The sequence below is a fragment of the Pristiophorus japonicus genome, chromosome 1, assembly GCF_044704955.1.
Source record: "Pristiophorus japonicus isolate sPriJap1 chromosome 1, sPriJap1.hap1, whole genome shotgun sequence".
Classification (NCBI taxonomy): domain Eukaryota; kingdom Metazoa; phylum Chordata; class Chondrichthyes; family Pristiophoridae; genus Pristiophorus; species Pristiophorus japonicus.
Window position 1 is genome coordinate 154,423,058 of NC_091977.1, and position 24,334 is coordinate 154,447,391.

The 24,334-nt window shown below is 44.6% G+C and overlaps 2 protein-coding genes across 5 annotated transcripts in view; both read left to right on the forward strand.

Annotated features, from left to right (window-relative positions):
* The window catches only part of fbxl17 (F-box and leucine-rich repeat protein 17), a 1,396,933-nt gene that overhangs the window by 89,996 nt on the left and 1,282,603 nt on the right, over nt 1-24,334 (forward strand). The window lies entirely within an intron of this gene.
* Nucleotides 529-2,388, forward strand: LOC139266435 (uncharacterized). The gene is made up of 3 exons (XM_070884150.1): nt 529-893; nt 1,044-1,203; nt 1,481-2,388. The coding sequence occupies exons 1-3, from the start codon at nt 618-620 to the stop codon at nt 2,002-2,004; spliced, it is 960 nt and encodes a 319-aa protein (XP_070740251.1). The 5' UTR covers nt 529-617; the 3' UTR covers nt 2,005-2,388.

Sequence of the window (24,334 nt, forward strand, 5' to 3'; positions counted from 1 at the left end):
GACAATCGTGCTTGACAAACCTCATTGAACTCTTTGAGGATGTAACAGACATGGTAGATGGGGGAAATGTAGTGAATATGGACTTCAGGAAAGTCTTTAACAAGGAACTACATGGGAGTTAACTAAAGAAGATTAAGGGGGATGGAATTAGGGGAGGATTGCAAAGTGGATTAAAAATTGGGTAGAAGGGGGAAAACAGCATGGCAACTTTGGTGCTTACCGATGGTCCGCCGAGTTCCCGGTGGTATCGCGGTGGTCTGTTGTTTTTCTCCATCAGCAGACCACCGAGACCCAAGGGATCAACTTTGGTCATCTTCTTTTCAGTGGTCTGCCAACGTTGTGCAGCGGACCGTGTGGTCGAGTCGAGCTGGAGAAAGGCTTTTCTCGATCGATGATATAGCGACACACTGCGCATGCACAATTTTTTTTTTGCAGAGTTGTAGTTCGCCGCGATTTCGGGGTCCAAGGTCACGTTGGCATGCGCAGAGAGTGGCAGTGAGGAGAGACAGTGAGAAGGAATTCGGTACTCGAAGGCTGCTGCCTTGGTGGAAATATCAAAAACATTCAGCAGGCTAATAATAAAACTATAAATCATCAAAACACAAATTAATATCACAATGGAACCCTTGAAGAAAAAGTTTAAGTGCAGGAATTTTGAGAAGGATTGGAGGTTGAGAGCTCCGACCTTCGATGACACAGAGCTACCTGCCCTGCTGGAAAACATAACGCAGAGGTACTCTGATTTAACAAAGAATGGCTGTGGAAGGCCGATCCCAAAGGTGTACAATAAAATATGGGATGAGATCGGGGAGGCTGTCTCCTCAACAAGCACAATGTTACGGAATGGAGAGCGCTGCCGTAAGAGATGGAACGACCTGGTGAGGGTTGCAAGAGTCAGTAATGATTTTATTTATGGAGCCCACATGTGAATGTACCATGTAAATGTCTCTGTCTGTGTGTGTCTCTGTGTGTTTGTGTGTGTGTGTGTGTGTGATGTTGAATGGATTGAAGACACTCACCTTGATTTACTTTCCTCTATGCAGAAGAAGAAATCTGCAATAGCAGCTGACCAGCGGCACACTGGAAGAGGACCCCCAATGCAAGAATCCCTCAGTGATATAGAAATCCGTGCCGTGTCGCTCGTCGGGGATACCAACTGCGCCACTACCCACATTGGAGCTGACCTACCAACCACACAGGATGGTCAGTTCAATACAATCCCCAGTCTGTATTGCGGGCGTGTAATGTATTGTAATGTTGGGCTCATATATTGCCATCTAACTTGATTGAACTGTAATGTTGGGCTCATGTGATGTACTCCAATGTTGGGGGATATATTGTCTGTCTGTCTGTGATATGTCATGCAGTAATGCAGCAGTGGTGGACATTTAAGTAAGACTGCACTAAATGATTGTACTCCACATGTAACCCTGACCCCTCCCCTAGTGCCAAGCACTAATGTACTGTTTTGTACTTCCAGAGTCGGAGGATTCAAACCACCCCTCTGGACAATGCACAGCAGACCAATCCATTGCCTCCACCTCTGTCGTCACCCACCAGCTTTGCGACCTCATCCCTCACAGAGATGATGAAGACGAAGAACAGCACATCTTCCTCCAGCCAGTGGAGCTGGAGATTGATCTGGTGTCAGAGCAGGACAAACCAACGGCAACTGTCGGAGCTGAAACATTGTCCAGCACCGAATCTGTCTTCCTTGGATTCCCAAATTGCTCCGAGGATTCTGCGGGAACAAGCCATGTGCACCAGCAAGGCACCCCCAGCGTTACAGCGCCTTTATCGCAGCGACGGAGGTTGTTGCAGCGAAGGTCCAGTAGTGCTGCCAGACAGGAAAGCGCGTACCGGGACATGGTGCGTCTGTCACAGGACAGCGTGGACTTAGGTCGAGAGCTGCTCACAGCCATGGCTACCATAGCCGCAAACATTGTGGCGCTCAACCAACGACCGTCCGAGGACATGTCACGTCTCATCACCGTGATGGAGTGATGGATTGGCATTGAGCAATCTATTGGACCGGAATATGGCACGGAACCCCACTGTGTCATGGTAGTTGGGTCAACACCAACTGAGGGTGGGGAGTTACCGGCAGCTCCCAGTCCTGAAGCCGTGCCTTCCACATCAGGAGCTTCTCCTGAGCTCCTATTCTTTGTGCCTCCAATGTCTCGCCCCAAATGACTGCAACAGCAGTCAAGGCGCACCAGTGGATGCTGGCTTGGTGCCACCACGGGGAGGTCCGTCAGCAGGGCATTGGCAAGGGGAGGGGCGAGGAGAAGAAGGGTGGGGCAGTACGCGGTCGGGGTCGCGGCTGCGGTAGCGGACAGTGATGTTCTCATGTACACTGAATTGTAAAGTTGATGTGGAAAATATTATTGAAAGTTATAAAAAGTTAAACGTTTATTGAAAGTTGTGAAAGTTATTTTAAAGTTGTAACAGTTTTTCAAAAAGTAAATTTTAAAGTTGTAACACGGTTTCAAAAAATAACGTTTTAAAGTTGTAACAGTTATTCAAAAAATAGTTAACGCTTTCAAGATTTAAGTTGGAACAGTTTTTTAAATTAACGTTTTACAAAGCTTTAAAATGCTTCCATATTTTTCCTATTTCTACATAAACATTCCTATTGAATTTAAGCACTCTTGTACAGTGTCAAACTTTTTGGTGCAGGGTTAACAGTCAACGGGGTCCAGAATAAGTTGAAGCGCAGCTCTACACGTTCAAGCAAAGTGTTCATTTATGAGCTGTTAGTGTAACAATCTTGCGCTGGTGTACTCTCCTTGAGACCTACGCTGTGGTGGGAGGGGTGCCATGGCTTCATCGCCATGCTCCTCCTCATCCTCCCACCACCTCTCATTGTCCTCTTCTTCCTCCTCCGTCCACTGCACTCTTTCCTCAGGTGGTCCCACAGTCCTCTCTGCCAATTCCTGTCCCCGCATGATTGCTGCATTATGCAACATGCAGCACACCACTGTGAACTGAGCAGCCTGCTCAAGGTGGTATTGTAGCCTGCCTCCTGAGTGGTCCAGGCATCGAAAACGTTGCTTCAACACTCCAATTGTCGTTTCGATAATTTTACATGTGGCTATATGACTCTTGTTGTCGCGTTGCTCAGCTTGTGTCCGAGGGTTCCAGATGGGGGTCAAGGCCATACCCTTTTCCCCCAGCAACCAGCATTTTCCTTGTGGCTGAGACTGCAACAGGTCAGACTCAGTGCTCTCACGCAAGATATGAGCATCATGAATGCTCCCTGAAAAGTTGGCATTTACTGCCATGATGCGCTGTAAGTGGTCGCAGTCCAGGTGCACGTTGAGGGAGTGGAATCCCTTACGGTTTCGGTATGCTTCCGTGTCCTGTAACGGTGCTTTCATTGCAATATGGGTACAGTCTATAGCACCCTGAATCTTTGGGAAGCAGGCGATGCGTACAAAGCCCAACATCCTCTCTCTGTGCCTCCGCGGTCATTGGAAACTTCATAAAATCCATTCAGCGTGCATGCAGTGCATCGGTTACCTGACGAATGCTGGTATGCGCAGCATGCTGGGATATGCAGTATATGTCCGCAGCTGATGACTGAAAAGAGCCAGACGCATAAAAGGAAAGTGCCGCAGTGACCTTCTCCTCCACAGGAGTGCAATAATGTTGGTGGTACTGGGCTGCAGGTCTGCCTTAATGAGCTAGCAAATCTCATATAGGACCTCTTTTTTTAAAGCACAGTCTTCGAACACACTGTCGCTCGGTCAGGTCCACGTATGAGCGCTTTGCACTGAAATTCCTTGGCGGGTAAGGCCTGCTCCTCCTCCTGCCCCTCCTCATTCTCCGACCTACTACATCACCCTGATAATTTTGTTCAATTAACATTCTGCCATCTGTTTCCTGCATCAGAAAAGTTGTCAGCAATACAGGCTGAGATAATGCAGGCCCCATTGTAATGGACAGAGATTTCCTCCAATATACACAGATCAACGAATGGACTCCAAAAGGCCTTCTTTCTTTTAAACTCTTCTCCAAATGCTGCTGCTTCTCTCTCGTGTTCTCGATTTTTCACGATGTCTGCCGATTTTTAAATAAACAAAATCATCTACACAACTCCTTCTTTGCCTCCAAAAAGCCTTCTTTGATTTAAAATTCACTTTTTCCCTGCTCCAGTGATGTGCTCCAATGCTCCTCCGATGTCGAAATGAACGCAATATGTACTCCACCCACTTTCATAGAAACATAGAAAATAGGTGCAGGAGTAGGCCATTCGGCCCTTTGAGCCTGCACCGCCATTCAATGAGTTCATGGCTGAACGTGCAACTTCAGTACCCCATTCCTGCTTTCTCGCCATACCCCTTGATCCCCCTAGTAGTAAGGACCACATCTAACTCCTTTTTGAATATATTTAGTGAATTGGCCTCAACAACTTTCTGTGGTAGAGAATTCCACAGGTTCACCACTCTCTGGGTGAAGAAGTTTTTCCTCATCTCGGTCCTAAATGGCATACCCCTTATCCTTAGACTGTGACCCCTGGTTCTGGACTTCCCCAACATTGGGAACATTCTTCCTGCATCTAACCTGTCTAAACCCGTCAGAATTTTAAACGTTTCTATGAGATCCCCTCTCATTCTTCTGAACTCCAGTGAATACAAGCCCAGTTGATCCAGTCTTTCTTGATATGTCAGTCCTGCCATCCCGGGAATCAGTCTGGTGAACCTTCGCTGCACTCCCTCAATAGCAAGAATGTCCTTCCTCAAGTGAGGAGACAAAAACTGCACACAATACTCCAGGTGTGGCCTCACCAAGGCCCTGTACAACTGTAGCAACACCTCCCTGCCCCTGTACTCAAATCCCCTCGCTATGAAGGCCAACATGCCATTTGCTTTCTTAACCACCTGCTGTACCTGCATGCCAACCTTCAATGATTGATGTACCATGACACCCAGGTCTTGTTGCACCTCCCCTTTTCCTAATCTGTCACCATTCAGATAATAGTCTGTCTCTCTGTTTTTACCACCAAAGTGGATAATCTCACATTTATCCACATTATACTTCATCTGCCATGCATTTGCCCACTCACCTAACCTATCCAAGTCACTCTGCAGCCTCATAGCATCCTCCTCGCAGCTCACACTGCCACCCAACTTAGTGTCATCCGCAAATTTGGAGATACTACATTTAATCCCCTCGTCTAAATCATTAATGTACAATGTAAACAGCTGGGGCCCCAGCACAGAACCTTGCGGTACCCCACTAGTCACTGCATGCCATTCTGAAAAGTACCCATTTACTCCTACTCTTTGCTTCCTGTCTGCCAACCAGTTCTTAATCCCAATCCCATGTGCTTTAACTTTTGCACATTAATCTCTTGTGTGGGACCTTGTCGAAAGCCTTCTGAAAGTCCAAATGCACCACATCAACTGGTTCTCCCTTGTCCACTCGACTGGAAACATCCTCAAAAAATTCCAGAAGATTTGTCAAGCATGATTTCCCTTTCACAAATCCATGCTGACTTGGACCTATCATGTCACCTCTTTCCAAATGCGCTGCTATGACATCCTTAATAATTGATTTCATCATTTTACCCACTACCGATGTCAGGCTGACCAGTCTATAATTCTCTGTTTTCTCTCTCCCTCCTTTCTTAAAAAGTGGGGTTACATTGGCTACCCTCCACTCCATAGGAACTGATCCAGAGTCTATGGAATGTTGGAAAATGACTGTCAATGCATCCGCTATTTCCAAGGCCACCTCCTTAAGTACTCTGGGATGCAGTCCATCAGGCCCTGGGAATTTATCGGCCTTCAATCCCATCAATTTCCCCAACACAATTTCCCGACTAATAAGGATTTCCCTCAGTTCCTCCTTCTTACTAGACCCTCTGACCCCTTTTATATCCGGAAAGTTGTTTGTGTCCTCCTTAGTGAATACTGAACCAAAGTACTTGTTCAATTGGTCTGCCATTTCTTTGTCCCCCATTATGACTTCCCCTGATCCTGACTGCAGGGGACCTACGTTTGTCTTTACTAACCATTTTCTCTTTACATATCTGTAGAAGATTTTGCAGTCCGTCTTAATGTTCCCTGCAAGCTTCCTCTCGTACTCTATTTTCCCTGCTCTAATCAAACCCTTTGTCCTCATCTGCTGAGTTCTAAATTTCTCCCAGTCCCCGGGTTCGCTAATATTTCTGGCCAATTTGTATGCCACTTCCTTGGATTTAATACTATCCCTGATTTCCCTTGATAGCCACGGTTGAGCCACCTGCCCTTTTTATATTTTTACTCCAGACAGGAATGTACAATTGTTGTAGTTCATCCATGCAGTCTCTAAATGTCTGCCATTGACCATCCACTGTCAACCCCTTAAGTATCATTCGCCAATCTATCCTAGCCAATTCACGCCTCGTACCTTCAAAGTTACTGTTCTTCAAGTTCTGGACCATGGTCTCTGAATTAACTGTTTCATTCTCCACCCTAATGTAGAATTCCACCATATTATGGTCACTCTTCCCCAAGGGGCCTCGCACATTGAGATTGCTAATTAATCCTCTCTCATTACACAACACCCAGTCTAAGATGGCCTCCCCCCTAGTTGGTTCCTCGACATATTGGTCTAGAAAACCATCCCTTATGCACTCCAGGAAATCCTCCTCCACCGTATTGCTTCCAGTTTGGTTAGCCCAATCTATATGCATATTAAAGTCACCCATGATAATAAGAACATAAGAACATAAGAATTAGGAACAAGAGTAGGCCATCTAGCCCCTCGAGCCTGCTTCGCCATTCAACAAGATCATGGCTGATCTGGCCGTGGACTCAGCTCCACTTACCCGCCCGCTCCCCGTAACCCTTAATTCCCTTATTGGTTAAAAATCTATGTATCTGTGACTTGAATACATTCAATGAGCTAGCCACAACTGCTTCCTTGGGCAGAGAATTCCACAGATTCACAACCCTCTGGGAGAAGAAATTCCTTCTCAACTCGGTTTTAAATTGTCACCCCCGTATTTTGAGGCTGTGCCCCCTAGTTCTAGTCTCCCCTACCAGTGGAAACTACCTCTCTGCCTCTATCTTGTCTATCCCTTTCATTATTTTAAATGTTTCTATAAGATCACCCCTCATCCTTCTGAACTCCAACGAGTAAAGACCCAGTCCACTCAATCTATCATCTTAAGGTAACCCCCTCATCTCCAGAATCAGCCGAGTGAATCGTCTCTGTACCCCCTCCAAAGCCAGTATATCCTTCCTTAAGTAAGGTGACCAAAACTGCACGCAGCAGGACCTCCCTGCTTTTGTACTCCATCCCTCTCGCAATGAAGGCCAACATTCCATTCGCCTTCCTGATTACCTGCTGCACCTGCAAACTAACTTTTTGGGATTCATGCACAAGGACCCCCAGGTCCCTCTGCACCTCAGCATGTTGTAATTTCTCCCCATTCAAATAATATTCTCTTTTACTGTTTTTTTTCCCAAGGTGGATGACCTCACACTTTCCGACAGTGTATTCCATCTGCCAAACCTTAGCCCATTCGCTTAACCTATCCAAATCTCTTTGCAGCCTCTCTGTGTCCTCTACACAACCCGCTTTCCCACTAATCTTTTTGTCTTAAATGTAACTGCTGCACCTTTATTGCATGCACCCCTAATTTCTTGTTTGATGCCCTCCCCAACATCACTACTACTGTTTAGAGGTGTGTACACAACTCCCACTAACGTTTTTTGCCCTTTGGTGTTCTGCAGCTCTACCCATATAGATTCCACATTATCCAAGCTAATGTCCTTCCTAACTATTGCATTAATCTCCTCTTTAACCAGCAATGCTACCCCACCTCCTTTTCCTTTTATTCTATCCTTCCTGAATGTTGTATACTCTTGGATGTTGAGTTCCCAGCCCTGATCATCCTGGAACCACGTCTCTGTAATCCCAATCACATCATATCTGTTAACATCTATTTGCACAGTTAATTCATCCACCTTATTACGGATACTCCTTGAATTAAGACACAAAGCCTTCAGGCTTGTTCTTTTTAACACCCTTTGTCCTTTTAGAATTATGATGTAGTGTGGCCCTTTTTGTTTCTTGCCTTTGTTTACTCGGCCTTCCACTATTGCTTGTTACCTTTCTACCATCTGTTTCTAACTCCATATTACTTTGCCCTGTCTCGCTGCGCATAACAGCCCGTTTTCCAGAACGGTACGCTTCAGGGTGGTACGTCGGTGGTGAGTCACCAATGTTCCAGTTTTCGGTGGTATGTCGGGCCTTCAGTGTCGGCGGATGGTGCGCATACCACTCAGCGGTATGTCATTCACCAATGTTGCGCCGCAGCAGTATGTCGGTGGTATGCAGCTGTTTTCCACCAAACTTGTTATTCTCGGCGGTATGAGGGCATTCTGCGGGCGGTAGTGGGCGGTATGTCCACCAAAGTCAGCTCCCATAGGTGTTAAGGACAGTTTTTCAGTGTGGTTGGAAGTGAATGTCCCTCAGGCTTCCGTTCTAAGGCCACTTCTGAGTTGGGCGTACATAAATGATTTGCATATAGGCCTAGACGGCGTGTTATTGACAGCAAATGTACACTTGATATGTTATAATTTCTAAAAATTATTGATTTTCCAAGATATGTGACAAAAAGATTTTCAAAATTCCAGCAACTTTTACATGCAAATCTCATGCCTCTTCATGCAAGTTTCAAATCAAGGTTTTCAGGTGTCCACAGGGAGCTAGCCACAATTGTTAACATTTTTGCAAGAGTATAAAGAGCACCATAGTTCCCTGTTATTTCGATGTGCTGATGTCAAAAACAAATTGTAACAGTTAAAATTAGATGATAAATGCACTACTAGTGCTGCAAAGAAGCATAGCTATAACACATCTCAAGGCACATCACAAAGAAATAAAATTGAGTTGTATGCATTAATAAAGAGTGAACAGAATTTAAGGTTGGAAATTCAATCTGCTGTTCTGCTATTTATAAATTACTTGAGCTTTACTTGTGTTTTATGATGTCATCAGACTTGCTTGACAACCTAGTAAACAATAGTCAACATTATTGAGACAAGGAAGATTCTGCCTGACCAATCTCTTTGATTTCTTTGAGGAAGTGACAACCCAAGTTAACTGGTAAACTGTCCATATTAGACACTTAGAAATCCAAAAGGCATTTGATAAAGTTCCACATTAAAGGTTATTAAATAAGATCAAATCTGTGCGGATTCAGAGAAAATCTGGGTTTGGAAAAGAAAGAGGCTTGAAAGGTAGAAAACAATGGTTACTGGTTAGAATGGTAATGTCAGGCTGGGGAAAGTATTGAGTGGGGTGCCCAGAGCTCCGTCTTGGGACTACAACTGTTTCTAATTTACATCAATAACTTGAATTCTGAAACTTGTTAAATTTGCAGATGATATCAAACGAGGAGGGGGCAGTGGAATTGAGGGGGGTAGCCCAGAAGCTACAGAACGAGCTAAACAAAACATGGGAGCAAGCAGAACAATGGCAGATGACATTTAATGCAGACAGGTTTAAGTTATTGCATATCAAAAGGAAAAATGGGCAACATAAATACATGAATGAAGTTGAAAGAGGCTTCGGTGTCTGAGAAAATTGAATGCTCAACATGTCCAGTCAATGCAAAGCAGCAATCAACAAAGCCAATGTTTGTTGAAGTCCCTAGAACTACTTTTATTTTCCTATATAAAATTCTGTAACTCTTCCAGGAGAAATTATTTTTGGCTTGAAAGGCAAAATGCTGGAAATTACACAGCCAAGAACAATAGAATACATAGTCAAAGCAATAGAATTTCGAGAAATTGATGATCAACTTGGTTAAAGTGGTCTGGTCAAACTACAACTCGAGTACTGTGCCCAGATCTGGTTACTGAGAAACAAGGAGGACCTTCAAGTGAAGGCAGTGCAGAGAGGAGTCACGAGTTTGATCCCTAGTTTGAGGGATCTGAGAAAGTAAGAAAAATTGGAGAGAATTGTGCTATCTAAATGGAAAGGAAGTACCTGCGAGGTGATGGTACAGAGCGACAGACCACACCACTTAAAGCTGGGGCACTGCTGTTTATGCTACTCACCTGCTATAAGTAGTGGACAGTAAAACCATCATAACCCCAGGCATCTTGCATGTGTTTTATCCCTCATGATGATGCAGGCAATAATTTAAAGAGATGTTTGTAATATGACCAAGTTGGATATCCAGGGCTATATCCTTCAATCATAAGTTGGAATCCAGCAATCTGATATTTTGTCCAGTAAGTCGTAATGCAGCATGACCATAATGTCTCCAGTCGCATGCTCTAAGCTGGAATATGGAGCAGGGTGTGTTAACGCAATTATAGTAGTAGCTGTATATATTGCCTCACCCACCTCCTTATTAAATGGTACTTGACGAGAGGGCCTTGATTTTAACTCTAGGTAGGATTGGCTCCAGGGCTAGCGACAAGCTCGCATGCTCAGGCCTGGGGAGATTTTAGCTCCCTGGCCTCATTTCCATAAACAAGATCGGACTGGTGGGCAGAAATGGGAATTTGGGTGGCAGGAAGCTGCCGTGAGGGATACACAGAAAAGGACCGAGATGAGGAGAAATGTTTTCACTCAGAGGGTGGTGAACCTGTGGAATTCTCTACCACAGAAGGCTGTGGAGACCAAGTCTGAATATATTTAAGAGGGAGATAGATTTCTAGACACAAAAGACATCAAGGGGTATGGGGAAAAAGCGGGAATATGGTGTTGAGATAGAGGATCAGCCATGATCATATTGAATGGTGGTGCAGACTCGAAGGGCTAAATGGACTCCGACTGCTCCTATTTTCTATGTTTCTATGTCCCCTGTACAAGGTAAGTCCATTGGAGGACACCAGCTGGGGAATCCCCATCAAGGGAGGAGGGAAGCCCGGGGCAGGGGTTACCCAAGTTTTCCATGGTGGGCCCCGAAGATGTCAAGTTGCAGCCCACAAATCCGAGTAGTCTGGCCCAAAAAGCGAAGGTAAGTATATTCAATTTATGCGAAGGTGTTTTCTTCGCTGGTTTGTTCTGTTTGAATTCCATGGGTCTGGGTTCAATATTATACCCCTGGGTCCCACTGCCACACAAAGTGGTGTTGGGCAGTGGGACTCAACTTCCATAAAAGAATAGGCCTGCTGAAGGTAGTGACTGGCACCAATGCAGCAATCCTGACTCTGTAACTCTGCTTATGGATACTGTCATCCAGCTGTTAACCTGAGAAAAGTGTTGGAAAAAAACAGGAACTATGTTAGAGTACCACCTTCACTTCAAACAAAAATCAGCAATTTGAACACAAAGTTAAGTAGCAATAGAACTGGAATCATCCTTGTAGGTGACTTCAAAATAGAGGTTGAAGTTGCATTTAAAAATCACATCAACGAGATTTGCAGTGATTAAATCAACATGCAATAATCCTCACATGGGTATTCGGGGTATGGTAGCATAGTGGTTATGTTACTGGACTAGCAATCCAGAGGCTTGGGGACTAATAATCCAGATATGAATGCGAGTTCAAATTTCACCACAACAGTTTGAAAATTTGAATTCAGTTTAAAAGAAAATCTGAATTAAAAAGTGACCATGAAGCTGACAGATTGTCGTAAGAATCTACTGGTTTATTAACATCCTTTACGGAAGGAAGCCTGTGACTCCAGACCCACATCAAAGTGGATGACTGTTAACTGCATATGAAGTGGCTTAGCAGGCCATTAAATTGTATCAAACGATTCAAGAAGGTGGCACACAACAGAGAATTCACAGGTATGGGCAATAAATGCCAGCCCTGCCTCTGACGCTAACATCCTAAGGATTATTTTTTTAAATCTGACTCACATTTTATACACAATTCTGCATTTCTCTTTTGTCCTACAATTTTAACATTATCCACCACAAGGAAATTGAAAGTTTCAGCAGGCAATTTATTTTTACACCAGCAGTTGCTTTTATGTTAGTATCAGAAGGAAACCTGCCATTATTAATGGCCATAGTCCCAATGGCTTCTTCCTTCAAGAATTTCCCAAAGACATCAGCAAATTTTTCTCTCTGGATAGCTGTACGTTGATTGTGGGAAGTTTATGATATATGAAACGAGATGATTTTTCTGTTCAGAAAGACACCTAGTGTTACCCTAATAAGAAAGAAAGATTTTACATTTATATAGTGCCTTTCATAACCTCAGGATATCACAATGTGCTTCATAACCAATGAAGCATAGTCACTGTTGTAATGTAGCAAACACAGCAGACAATTTTCACACTGCAGAGTCCCACAAACAGCAATGAGATAATGACCATATAATCTGTTTTAGTGATGTTGGTTGAAGAATAAATTTTGGCCAGAACACCAGGAGAACTCCCCTGCTCTTTCTCGTAAAGCAGCATGGGATCTTTGATTTCCACCCGAGATATCCAATTGACAGCACATCTGACAGTGTCAGCCTAGATTATGTGCTCAAGCATAGATCACATGCTTAAGTGGTGCTTGAACCCACAACCTTCTAACTCAGAGGCAGAGCTGACACTACACTAGCTGAATGGCTAAGTACACCATGGTTGAACCATACAGACTAAAAGTATTCCAGGTTCAATCCCCAATCTGTGTTAAATTGTCTGATCTAATCCAGGATGGGAGTAGAGTCCCTGGGATAGGGAGAGAGAGAAAAAATCAGCCAGAGTTTGCACTCCTGATTGCCATCCAGTAACTCTATTGGAAAATGAGTGGAAATGGATATTGGGTCAAAACAGGATCGGTATCAGCTGTGATGTTCCAAGGGTAAGTCGACTCCAGATAAGTGTAAGCTCATAAATGAAGAATGGGGATGGGTGAGTTATCATAAGGCTGCACATCTTAAGTTACTGCAAGCAGTTGAAGCTTTTGACAAAAGCAAGGCTGTTCAGTAGGAATCCATGCCATTTCCTCAGAGGCCACAACAACGATTTGGCAGCTTCTGGAGGTTTGGAAGAGGAATAACAACCATGCAAAACAATTTAGCTGGATAGGACTTCATATTCAGCATTGACAATTTCAATGATAGAATATGTCATATAAGGCCCCTTGTTTCCCAGTGAAATTATTTTCTTCTTACTTAAAGGTTTAGTTTTAGTAGTAAGAAGCTAAGTATTATCAGCTTGATAAGGGGAGGGGTAGCAGGTATTTTCAATGAAAACAATGGGGGTGCAAGGTCTGAAGGCTGGGACCTGGGCTGCAATAGAGTGAGAATGTGCCAGGCTTTTATTTATTGCAGCTGCAGTCTGGTGCTTGCCAACAGGGATGTTCTTGGTTAATTTCTTGCTTAGAAATAAGGAACTTATTATATTTGTTCCATATTTTTTATCTGGTTGCCAGTTAACTCCTGCAAAGTTCTACTGAAGTGTTAATGTAGGGAAATGAGTTGAAAAATCAGCCTGTTGGTGGAGCACTCCATGGAACGTTAGTGGGTGTTGGAGTGGAAATTTAGCCTCGCTCCAAGCTGAGTCTTCTTATTGCTGGCAATGGCCTATTTAAAGTCAAGCATGTGCCTCCTTTTCAAAGGAGCACAACCAATAAAGACTGTAAATTAACAAAAATGTTTAAAGGAAACTTAACAAATTTAATGAAATGTTATACCCGGGGTGATGAATTCGCTGCCTCAGAGAGCTGTGGAAGCTGGGACATTGAATAAATTTAAGACAGAAATAGATAGTTTCTCAAACAATAAGGGGATCAGGGGTTATGGGGAGCAGGCAGGGAAGTGGAGCTGAGTCCATGATCTGATCAGTCATGATCTTATTGAATGGTGGAGCAGGCTCGACGGGCCGTATGGCCTACTCCTGTTCCTATTTCTCATGTTCTGATGTTCTTATGTTCTTATGATGCATTCCAGTCCCTCTGGTCGCTCTATGCTCTATGAATCCTTCTTTATCTCAGGCAGTTGCCTAATGGACATTAAGCATATGCTCCCTGCCAATAAAAACTGTAACTTAAGAAAAAATTGAAAAGATACTTAAATTAAATTAAAATACTTGCGATGATGATGCACTCCGGTCCTCCGGTGTCCACTCTATGCTGTACCTCCCCCCTCCTTTTTCTAAATTGTTAATTAATTTATCAAATACATAACTTTGGAGCATATGACTTTTCACCAATCTCACTGACCAGCAGTGATCATATGATCTTCACAAGTGAGTGATGCTTTCTCATGACTTCATTTGCCAAAAGATTTGAGTCTCTTCCAAGCATTTTCATGTAATGTAGCTACTCAATTGAGCAATCTGAATGTTTTGTGTTTGATTGACTCGACTCTGATCCAATGGAGATAAAGGGAGGCCATGTTGGGCTGGGAATCTGCAGGGAGCATAAAGGAAAGTATTGCAGATGTTGGAAATCTGAAAGAAAAACAGAAAATAGTGGAAAAACCTCGCAGATCAGGAAGCATCTCTTGAGAGAAACATTGGGTTAATGTTTCAGGGTGATGACCTTTTCAGGTTCTGCTTGGATCCTGGCAACTAGATGATTCTTGCTGTACTAACCACTGCTCATTGGGCTCAATTTTCCACAGTGTTTTGCGTCGATTTTTTGGCGCGCGCCGCTTTTTTTGGCCTAAATTTAAAAATCCAAGTTTCCCCAAAGATTGTAACCAGTTAATTACAATTTTTTTAGGTTACATTTTTTTTGCGTCATAGGGCGTCATAACCTGATGTCTACACCAGTTTTTTACATTTATACAGTTTGGCCAACTTACATTTCTCCTAGGACGGCATATGTGACCACTCCCAAAAAACTTCTGGGCACTTAAGAAAAATCAGCGCACGTCAAAAAATTGACACAGAAAGACGCCATTGTTTTTAGGCAAAGGTTTGGAAGGAGTCAAGAACACGTAAATATTCATCATCAGGCTTAAATTTTTCCAACTGAAAACGCAGAAAATGGAAGTTTCATGCAATTCTTCAAGTTTGGATTTTTTTTAAAGTGCCACGCCAGCAGCGAACATCTCCAAGCTGGACTCGAGGGTCGGAGCGTCGGCCGGCAGAATTGGTCGCTCGTCCAGACACAGGGGCTCAGGACTCGGCTTGAAAAGAAGCCCAGAGCAGGTGTGGAAGCCGAACTGAAGAGATGAGAACCCTTACACTATGCATCAAATGAAGCCTGGCAGGGGAGTGTGGGGGGGTGGAGGTTGGAAGCCGAACTGAGGGATGAGAAACCTTACACTATGCACCAAATGAAGCCCGGGGGGGGTTGGGCGGGGGGGAGGCGGGTGTGAAAGCCAAACTGAAGGGATGAGAACCCTTACACTATGCCAATATGCATCAAATGAAGCCCGGGGGGCGGTGGGGGAGGGGGGGTGGTGTTCCCGATCTAAGCAAGCCCATTGCGCATGCCCTGACATGGGTGTGATCCATACTAGGGCGTCCACCTTGGGGAGAGAGACAACAAAGATACTTGTCCAGCCTGCCGTTTTGAGCTTCTTGCTAAGGTATCATTTAATCATGGGGGCAATACTGACAATGCCATACCTCGTACAAGTCTTCTGCACGATGGTGCTGCGGAGGAGACAATTGATTCAATGTCATCGTATGAGGTACCTCAGAGCACATAGGATGATGGGCAGGAGGCCTTACCCACCTCGGGTATAGCGAGACAGGCATTCATGCCTGCACCTGAGTGATGCAGACTGTGCCAGAAGGCTGCATTTCTGCAAAGAAGTTGTAACCGAGATCTGTGAGTTAGTAAAATCAGACCTGCAACCTAGAAGCGTCAGGCAGATTGCTTTGTCAGTTGAAGTGAAGTTACAGCTGCACTTTCAGTCTATGCATCTGGATCATTCCAGGCCACAACTGGGGATGTGTGTGACATTTCTCAACATGCATAACTGCATTCGGCAGGTGACTGCTGCACTATATGCCTGGAGGAATGATGACATAAAGTTCCCCATGACCACTCAGGCAATGACTGAAAGGGCTGTGGGCTTCTCCAGGACTGCTGGCTTCCCAAAGGTACAGGGCTGCATTGATTGTACCCACATCGCCTTGCGAGCACCTTTGGAAGATTCTGAGATGTACAGGAACAGAAAAGGCGTGACGACATGCATCGCATCATGTCAGTTGCTGCGAGATACCCTGGGAGCACCGATGATGCGTTCATCCTACATGACAGCATTATATCTGCCAAGTTTCAGCAGCAGCCGGAAGGACAGAGCTGGCTACTGGGAGACAAAACGTATGGCCTCGCCACCTGGCTCATTACGCCCCTACGGGTAACCCGGACGGAAGCTGAGATTGTTGGTCAGTACGCTGTCGTGTGCTGCATGCTGCATAACTGAGCCATCATGAGGCAGCAGCAGCTGGTAGTAGAAGACCTACCTGAGGTGAGAGTGGCTGATGATGAGGAGGAAGATGCAGATGACGAGGAGGAGGACGAGGAAGCCATGCAATTACCTGAACCCGGAGCACGACGGCAGAGGAGGGCGGGCCGTCATGCCCTTTTAACGATTGCTCGAGCCTTGTTCTAGCAGCTCACCATTGAACGATTTGTTGCCTGAAGCCTCAGTGGCAACTATTCCAAATGGACCATGTTTACTGTTTGGACTTGTTCCATAATGTTGTGTTGTGTTAATGAAACAAATAATGGAAATGATTCTTCTTTACTTCAAAAAGTTGTGTTAATAATGGAACAAATAATGGAAATGATTCAGTTATAATTTAAAATATATTTTGTTCAAAAGTTTAACAAACATTTGTTTGTACTTAACTTTAATAAAAAATATTCTTGTATCAAACTTTAAAGTTTTCAGTTAAGATCACTTACAAACTTTAAGATCACTTACAAACTTTAAGATCACTTACAAACTTTTAAACTTGTAAATTTACATAACTTACAAAAAATTTTTAATTTGAGAACAGTTACAACAGCACCAATAATAGTAACAACAAAAACAACAACAACAGCAGCAAAGAAAGGCTGCACCCATCTCTCTTCCACCTTATTCTAACACCGCCCGCTGCGCTTAGTCTTGGTGACTCCACCCCTGCTCGCAGGCGGGGGCGCAGCGTTTCTCGGGTTGGTACCAAGCTTATTCTTTTGAACATCTCCAGTAATGCGCACTTCTTGATGGAGGGGGGGGGAGGCATGCGGCAATGTGGAGGGCCCGGCTTGGGCCTCTTCAGAGGCTAGTCTGGGGATTGGAGTGGGAGTGGCAGTTGATTCTGTCAATGGGTGCGGGGTCTGGGTGTGTTCCCTTATTGCAGCAGCTAACTCTGACATTCCCTCCCTCATGTGCCCTGACAGTGTGTCAACTACCTGCAACATTCCCTCCCTCATGTTCCCAGACAGTGTTCCCATTTCTCACGAGAGTGTTGTTAATTCTCCCGACAGTCTTGATACCTCATCACCTACCCGACTGATGGTGTCCAGGAATGATCGTGTAAGGTCAATGCTCTCCGTACTCATTACCATCATCTGAACTACATCTGTTAGATCCTGCACCTCAGGAGAGCACTATCGAGCTCTCCTTCCCCTACTCACCATGGGTGTGGCTCCCTGTATCCCACTGGGACCCGCAGCCTTGGATGGTGGGGCCCTGGGTGTGCCTTGCTGCATCCCACTGGAATCCCCAGCCTCGAACTGTGGCAAACCATGGAATGTCCCAGCAACACTCGTACCACTCAGGAAAAGAGCTGGCACCTCAATGGGCGGCACCTGCACCTCCTCCAAAGTGAGTATAACAGTGGGGGCTTCATCCATCACCCCCATGCTCTTGGTCTGGAAGGTGGGATTGGAAGATGTTCTCCTCTTCAGGCTCGTCTGCGTCTGAATCTTCTTCTGCATCGTCAGGATTGGCCTCAAGTTCTGCAAAGTACAACAGAACACAGACAAATGGTTCGCAGCAGAGGAGGGGGCAGGGTGGGTGGCATGAGTAGGCCCACACAACACAGGCAGCAGGCTCATTTGAAGGACCATGATAGCACATTGCATCAACCGAAGCATAGCTGATGGAGACATCCCCACGAACCGAAGCAGGGCTAGCCCACACAGTGCTTAACATTTAGCAAAGCCAGACTGTGGAATTTGCAGGACTTACCCTCTCCCTCGAATGTGGGCCCAGCTTGTGCAGTGGTGTTGCTTTTCTCCAGGCAGGACCCATCAAAGCAGCGACCTTGTCTTCCAAGGGCCTGCAGATTTGCCGGGCCTCCTCCAGTTCAAGTTCTTTCCCTTTTGTTGTGTGCCACCTTCCTCTGCAAAGATGAAAACATAACTTTTTAGAGAGAGTGTCTTTCTGCTGGGTGGGACATATACAGCTGGTCACATTTACAATTGCAATTCCATTGAACAAATGAAAATATTACTTACACTAACTACTTGACCAAGGTCCTGCCACTTCTTTTAGCAATGGCCTCCAGACCTTGGGGTGGTCACCATTGCACAGTTATCTTCTGCAAGTTGGTTCCAGCCTTTCTTCATTTCTTTTGGTGAAACTTTTATGTGACCTCTACTGGTGTCCAGCTCGGGCCATCTGGCCTCAATTACAGTAACCAGTGCCTCCACTTCATCCTGTAAGAAATTCTTGGTCCTTGAGCCGCGTTCTTGTATTGCAGCACCAATTTTTCTAATGAGAATTAAAGTTCTCACACACAACTAGCTCTTTAAGAATGGCCGAATGCAAACCGGGAGCTGTACTGGACATGCGCGCCCATAGCAATCACGTCAAAAACTTCCTTTTTCTCGTGCATGCGCAGAAGGGGGGGGCATCATTTTTTCGGCGTAGACATTAGACTCCACCCCCCAAAGTTACAATCTATATTGACAACTTGGAAGAGGGAACTGAGTGTAACGTAGCCAAGTTTGCTGACGATACAAAGATGGGAGGAAGGGCAATGTGTGAGGAGGACATAAAGAGGCTGCAGGAGGACATAAGACAGGCTAAGTGAGGGGGCAAGAATTTAGCAGATGGAGTATAATGTTGGAAAGTGTGAGGTCATGCACTTTGGCAGAAAAAATTAAAGAGCAAATTATTATTTAAATGAAGAAAGATTGCAAAGTGCTGCAGTACAGCAGGACCTGGGAGTACTTATGCATAAAACACAAAAGGATAGTATGCAGGTACAGCAAGTGATCAGGAAGGCCAATTGAATCTTGGCGTTTATTGCAAAGGGGATGGAGTATAAAAGCAGGGAAGTCTTGTTACAGCTGTACAGGGTGAGGCCACACCTGGAATACTGTGTGCAGTTTTGGTTTCCATTTTTACGAAAGGATATACTTGCTGTGGAGGCAGTTCAGAGAAGGTTCACAAGGTTGATCCCAGGGATGAGGGGGTTGACTTATGAGGAAAGGTTGAGTAGGTTGGGCCTCTACTCATTGGAGTTCAGAAGAATGAGAGGTGATCTTATAGAAACGTATAAGATTAGAAGGGGGTTTGACAAGGTGGATGCAGAGAGCATGTTTCCACTGGTAGGGGAGACGAGAACTAGAGGGCATAATCTTAGAATAAGGGGCCGCCCATTTAGAACTGAGATGAGGAAAAATTTCTTCTCTCAGAGGGTTGTGAATCTGTGGAATTCGCTGCCTAAGAGAGCTGTGGAAGCTGAGACATTAAATAAATTTAAGACAGAAAGAGTCAGATTGACAGATTTTTAAGTGATAAGGGAATAAGGGGTTATGGGGAGCGGGCAGGGAAATGGAGCTGAGTCCATGATCATATCAGCCATGATCTTATTGAATGGCGGAGCAGGCTTGAGGGGCCTACTTTTGCACCTATTTCTTATGTTCTTACGACAGGCTGCACGGCGCCAATTTCAAAAAATAGAATGGGGAAACGTGCAACTTATTTTTTGGGAGTAGTTGGGGCCAAAAAAAAGGGCGTATCTCTGGCAATACGCCAAAAAACGGCATTGGGGAAAATTGAGCCCATTGTTTTTGGACTTTTTTCATTGATCCATGAGAACAATGTGACAGAAAGATTTCATTGGTTCTGGCAGCTGCTGCTCATTGGTCCCTGGTAATCACATGTCTAACAAACATGACTTCACATTGACAAAGTGACATGATTGAGCAGCCTTTTCTGATTTCTTGGGCTGCAAAGCAAAAGTTTCCTTCAAATATGTGCTGCCATGCAAAATTTAAACTGGGAGGGGAAATTTCAACATTTTCTTCCCATTTATCGATACAATATAAAAATCTTGTTACTGAGCAAAATACCTCCATACTAACATTACTCCTGGTTGCCTTGATTTTTCATGTTTTTATGTCAAAATTTACAATAAACATTTATAATGGCAGTTCTATATGCGAACAGTTGTCCTCTATGTCATAGTTGCAGTCTACCACCATTCATGGTGCTGTGGCATAACTCGTGCACCTCCCTGACTGCAAGCATTTTGTTTTTTTCCCCCCAATTTTAAAGTATTTCTCCACTTATTGGATGTTTTAAACCTAATTTTTGAGTTTTCCATTCAATAACCGGAGCACAGACAGACTGTTTACAGGGTCCGCCGACCACTCACAGCTGTCCGTCCACTCAATTTTAGGCCAAGTCCTACCAGAATCTCACCTTGTTTGTTTTTCATGGTGGAACAATGGCTAACGTTAAGCCTATTACTTCAGAGCTTACATTACCTTTACATTATGACTTGCGACCAACAATCTCTCAGGTCTCATTTCCTGTCATTGTAACCTTTGTCCTCCCAAACCCTGTACCACCCCCAGTTACCTGCACTGCTACATCTTGTTGGTTGTTTTCCCCGAAGTGACCTTTTATTTCATAAGAACATAAGAAATAGGAGCAGGAGTAGGCCATTCAGCACTTCGAGTTTGCTCTGCCATTCAATAAGATCATGGCTGATCTTCTACCTCAACTCCACTTTCTCACACTATCCCCATTTTACTTGAGTCTCTTAGTATCCAAAAATCTATCGATCCGTGTCTGAAATAGACTCAATAACTGAGCATCTATAGCTCTCTGGGGTAGAGAATTCCAAAGATTCACAACTCTTTGAGTGAAGAAATTTCGCTACATCTTAGCCTTAAATGGGCGACCCCTTATTCTGTGACTGTGACCCCTCGTTCTAGATTCCCCAGCCAAGGGAAACATCCTCCCAGCATCTACTGTGTCAAGCCCTTTTAAGAATGTTATATCTTTCAATTAAATCAACTCTCATTCTTCTAAACTTTAGGGAATCTAGGCCTCGTCTACTTCATCTCTCCCAAGAATCAGTTTAGTGAACCATCGTTGCACTCCATCTAAGGCAAGTAATTCCATCTTAGGTAAGGAGATCGGGTCCGAGTGGCGGTCGGGAAATGCATCTTGGGACACCTAGTCCCCCACCGTCCCAGCCTGCGCCTTGCACTGGAGGGGTGCAACTAGGCAGACCCACGGCAAGGGGAAGGAGAAGCCGACCAGTCTCTCCAGAGAGGCAGCCCTCAGCAGAGATTAATCAGGTTGTTCCATTGGGTGAGGGGACCAATGCCTTCACAAGATCACTCGTGGCGGCCGTCAGTGGGGTGCATGATGAGATTGCGACACTGTCGGGTGAAATCTCTGCACTAAGACAGAAAGTGAGGGTGGGCATTTCAGAGGCTGTGCAGACGATGGCAGATGCCATGAGGGAGCTGGCATCTGCAATAAGGGCACCAAGGCCAGAGACTAAAATGCCACTCCCACTTCACTTCATGCACCAGTCACCGGTCAGACCCAAGGCGGGGCCCCAACCCCCCCACCGCACCACCATCACCGACCCTATGAGGAAGTGCACTTTCCCCGAGATGTGGGTGAGGGATGGGTACATACTTTCTTTCCTGTTGTTGCTGTTATTGTTGTTGGTATTGTTGAAGTGCACTGTAAAATTTACAATAAAAGATATTTTGCATCAAAACTGAATCATCCTCCATTAGGACCACGCAATATTTAGGGTCAACTGTAAAAAGTAAAAATCCCTCACCCCTACAGTCATGTGTGCCTGCCGCCCCTAGCCCTGGTGGGAGGGCTAGCTGGTGCGTTCTGCAGTTGGCCAGGTAGGACTGCTCTATTTTCTGCAGCTGATTTATCTTTCATTTATTTGTGATGATGTTGTGCAGCTGTTGTGCTGAAGATATTGTAATGTTGTGCTGATGTTGTGAAGGTCTTTCGTGCTTTGGAATCCTCTAACTCACTTCCCCGCCCCCGCCCCCACCAACCCCCGACCCCTGGCCCACCCCCTATCTCTGGCTACCTGCGCTGATTTCTTAAATGTAGGTAAGGTTTTTCTGTGCCTACAAAAGTAGCCACATACACTGGCCTAAGTTAGTTTGGAGTAACTTTCAGCTGGCCAAATTGGCTTCTATGGCCAGAAGAGGTGTAAGTGGCTTGTCACGTCCCCTTTTGGAGAGAACAAACTAAACTAGAAAAAAACCTAACTAACTGACTTACATTGGAGCAAGTTAAATGGGGAAATTTGCAATTTTTAAGTTACTCCAGAAAAAGCTATTTACTCCAAAAAAAATGGGGCAACTCTTGGGGAAATTTGGGCCCTATTTTTTATCCACCTAATTCTTGCCCACTTACTGTCTATATGCCTTTGCAGCCTCTTTGCCTAATCCTCACAGCTTAATTCACACTTAGCTTTTTATCATCAGCAAACTTGGATACATTACGCTCGATCCCCTCATCTAAGTCATTGATTTAAATTATAAATAGCTGAGACCCAAGCACTGATCCTTGCGGTAGCCCACTCGTTACAGCCTGGCATCCCGGAAATGACCCATTTATTCCTACTTTTTTTGTTTTCTGTCCGTTAATCAATCCTCAATCCATGCTAATATATTACCCCCAATGCCATGAACCCCAATCTTGTGTAATAACCTTTTATGTGGCATCTTATCAAATGCTTTTTGAAAATCCAAATACATTACATCCACTGGTTTCCCCTTTATCTACCCTACCAGTTACAACCTCAAAAAACAGATTTGTCAAACACGATTTCTCTTTCATAAATTCGCCTAACTACACCTAACTCTTCTATTTTCCCTTAGTCTCTCATGCCCTGTTACCTTTGTTAAGCTCCTTGTCCCTTTCTGACCCACTCTGCTTATTCTTACCCAAATCACAACTCTGTTCCAAGTCATTTCAAGGTGCCTAAGCCACACACTGACTTTTTGAAGAACGGGAAAGTTTATAAGCACTTACATTGATGATAACAGACATTGGCATGGCCTAGAATGGCCTATCTCTGTGCTGTTGATTCTATTTATGTAATTCTGCTGCACAAGTACACAATATGAACTGTTTTAAGTGTCAAAACAAACTGAAAGCCTTATTTGAGCTGAAAGAGGCTTTTAGCTTTTATTAAAAACTTACCTTTACAGTCAGAAAATATATGCTAATTGATCATAACATTAGAGAAGTAAATTACCAGTGAAACTAGCAAACAAAAGTCAGCTTGCAATGACAGGGCAGGAAACAACAATGGTAAAGATAGAAAATGGGTATTCATTCACTGGGCAAGTTGCTCATGAATTTATTTATTTGTTGGTGTGGCCCAATTGGTTTATTGTTCTACACACTGGTCCGTTACTTCAGTAGTGCATGCTTCTCCAATAATGTAACCATTTGTTGCCCTGTCTGTTCCCCCATGAATGTTCTGATTTGTTGCTCTGCCTGCTGCTCAGTTCTCAGAACCTGAGGTGGAGATGAAGACAATCCAACACATCGGGGGCCGGGGGGGGGGGGGGGGGGAAAGAGATTTCTGGGGCAACGGTTTCAGATGGTAGTCACCCGATCTCTCATGGAAGCTGGTAGCAGTACTGGAAGGCGTGGTGACTATTCGTGGGTCATAAAAAGGGAAGGGGCAGTTTAGAGCAGGAATGTCCAAAGCAAATGATCCTCTCCAACAAGTTTCAAATACTAGCTTCTCTTGGAAAGAATAAGGACTCTGGGCAAGATCATTAGATGGATTATAATGGCATAAAAATAAAATGAAATGGCTCGGGGGTGGGAGATGAGCAATTGAGTTAGAAATGAGATAGGAATTGGCAACTCAGGAGTTAGAAGGGTGGATACCATGGGCTGAAAGTTCCGGCCTCGCCGGGTCTGTACGAAGTGCGCATGGACCCGACGAGGCCTCGCAAATGCCGTTTTTTGGGGGTGCAATGCGCATGCGCCGAAACCCGGCTTTTCTGATCTGTCTTGACAGATCCTCCACATCCCCGGGAGAAGGACATCCGCGCGGGAGAGATTGGGCTATTACCCAGCGAATGTCCTTCAAAATTTTACGTCTGGTAAAAGCAGGCACATAGCTTACTTTTACCAGCACAACACTTTTAAAACAGATAAAATTTAATTTAAACACTCATTTTTATATTTAAAAACCCTGGCCATTCAGGTAAGTTTATTGTTCAC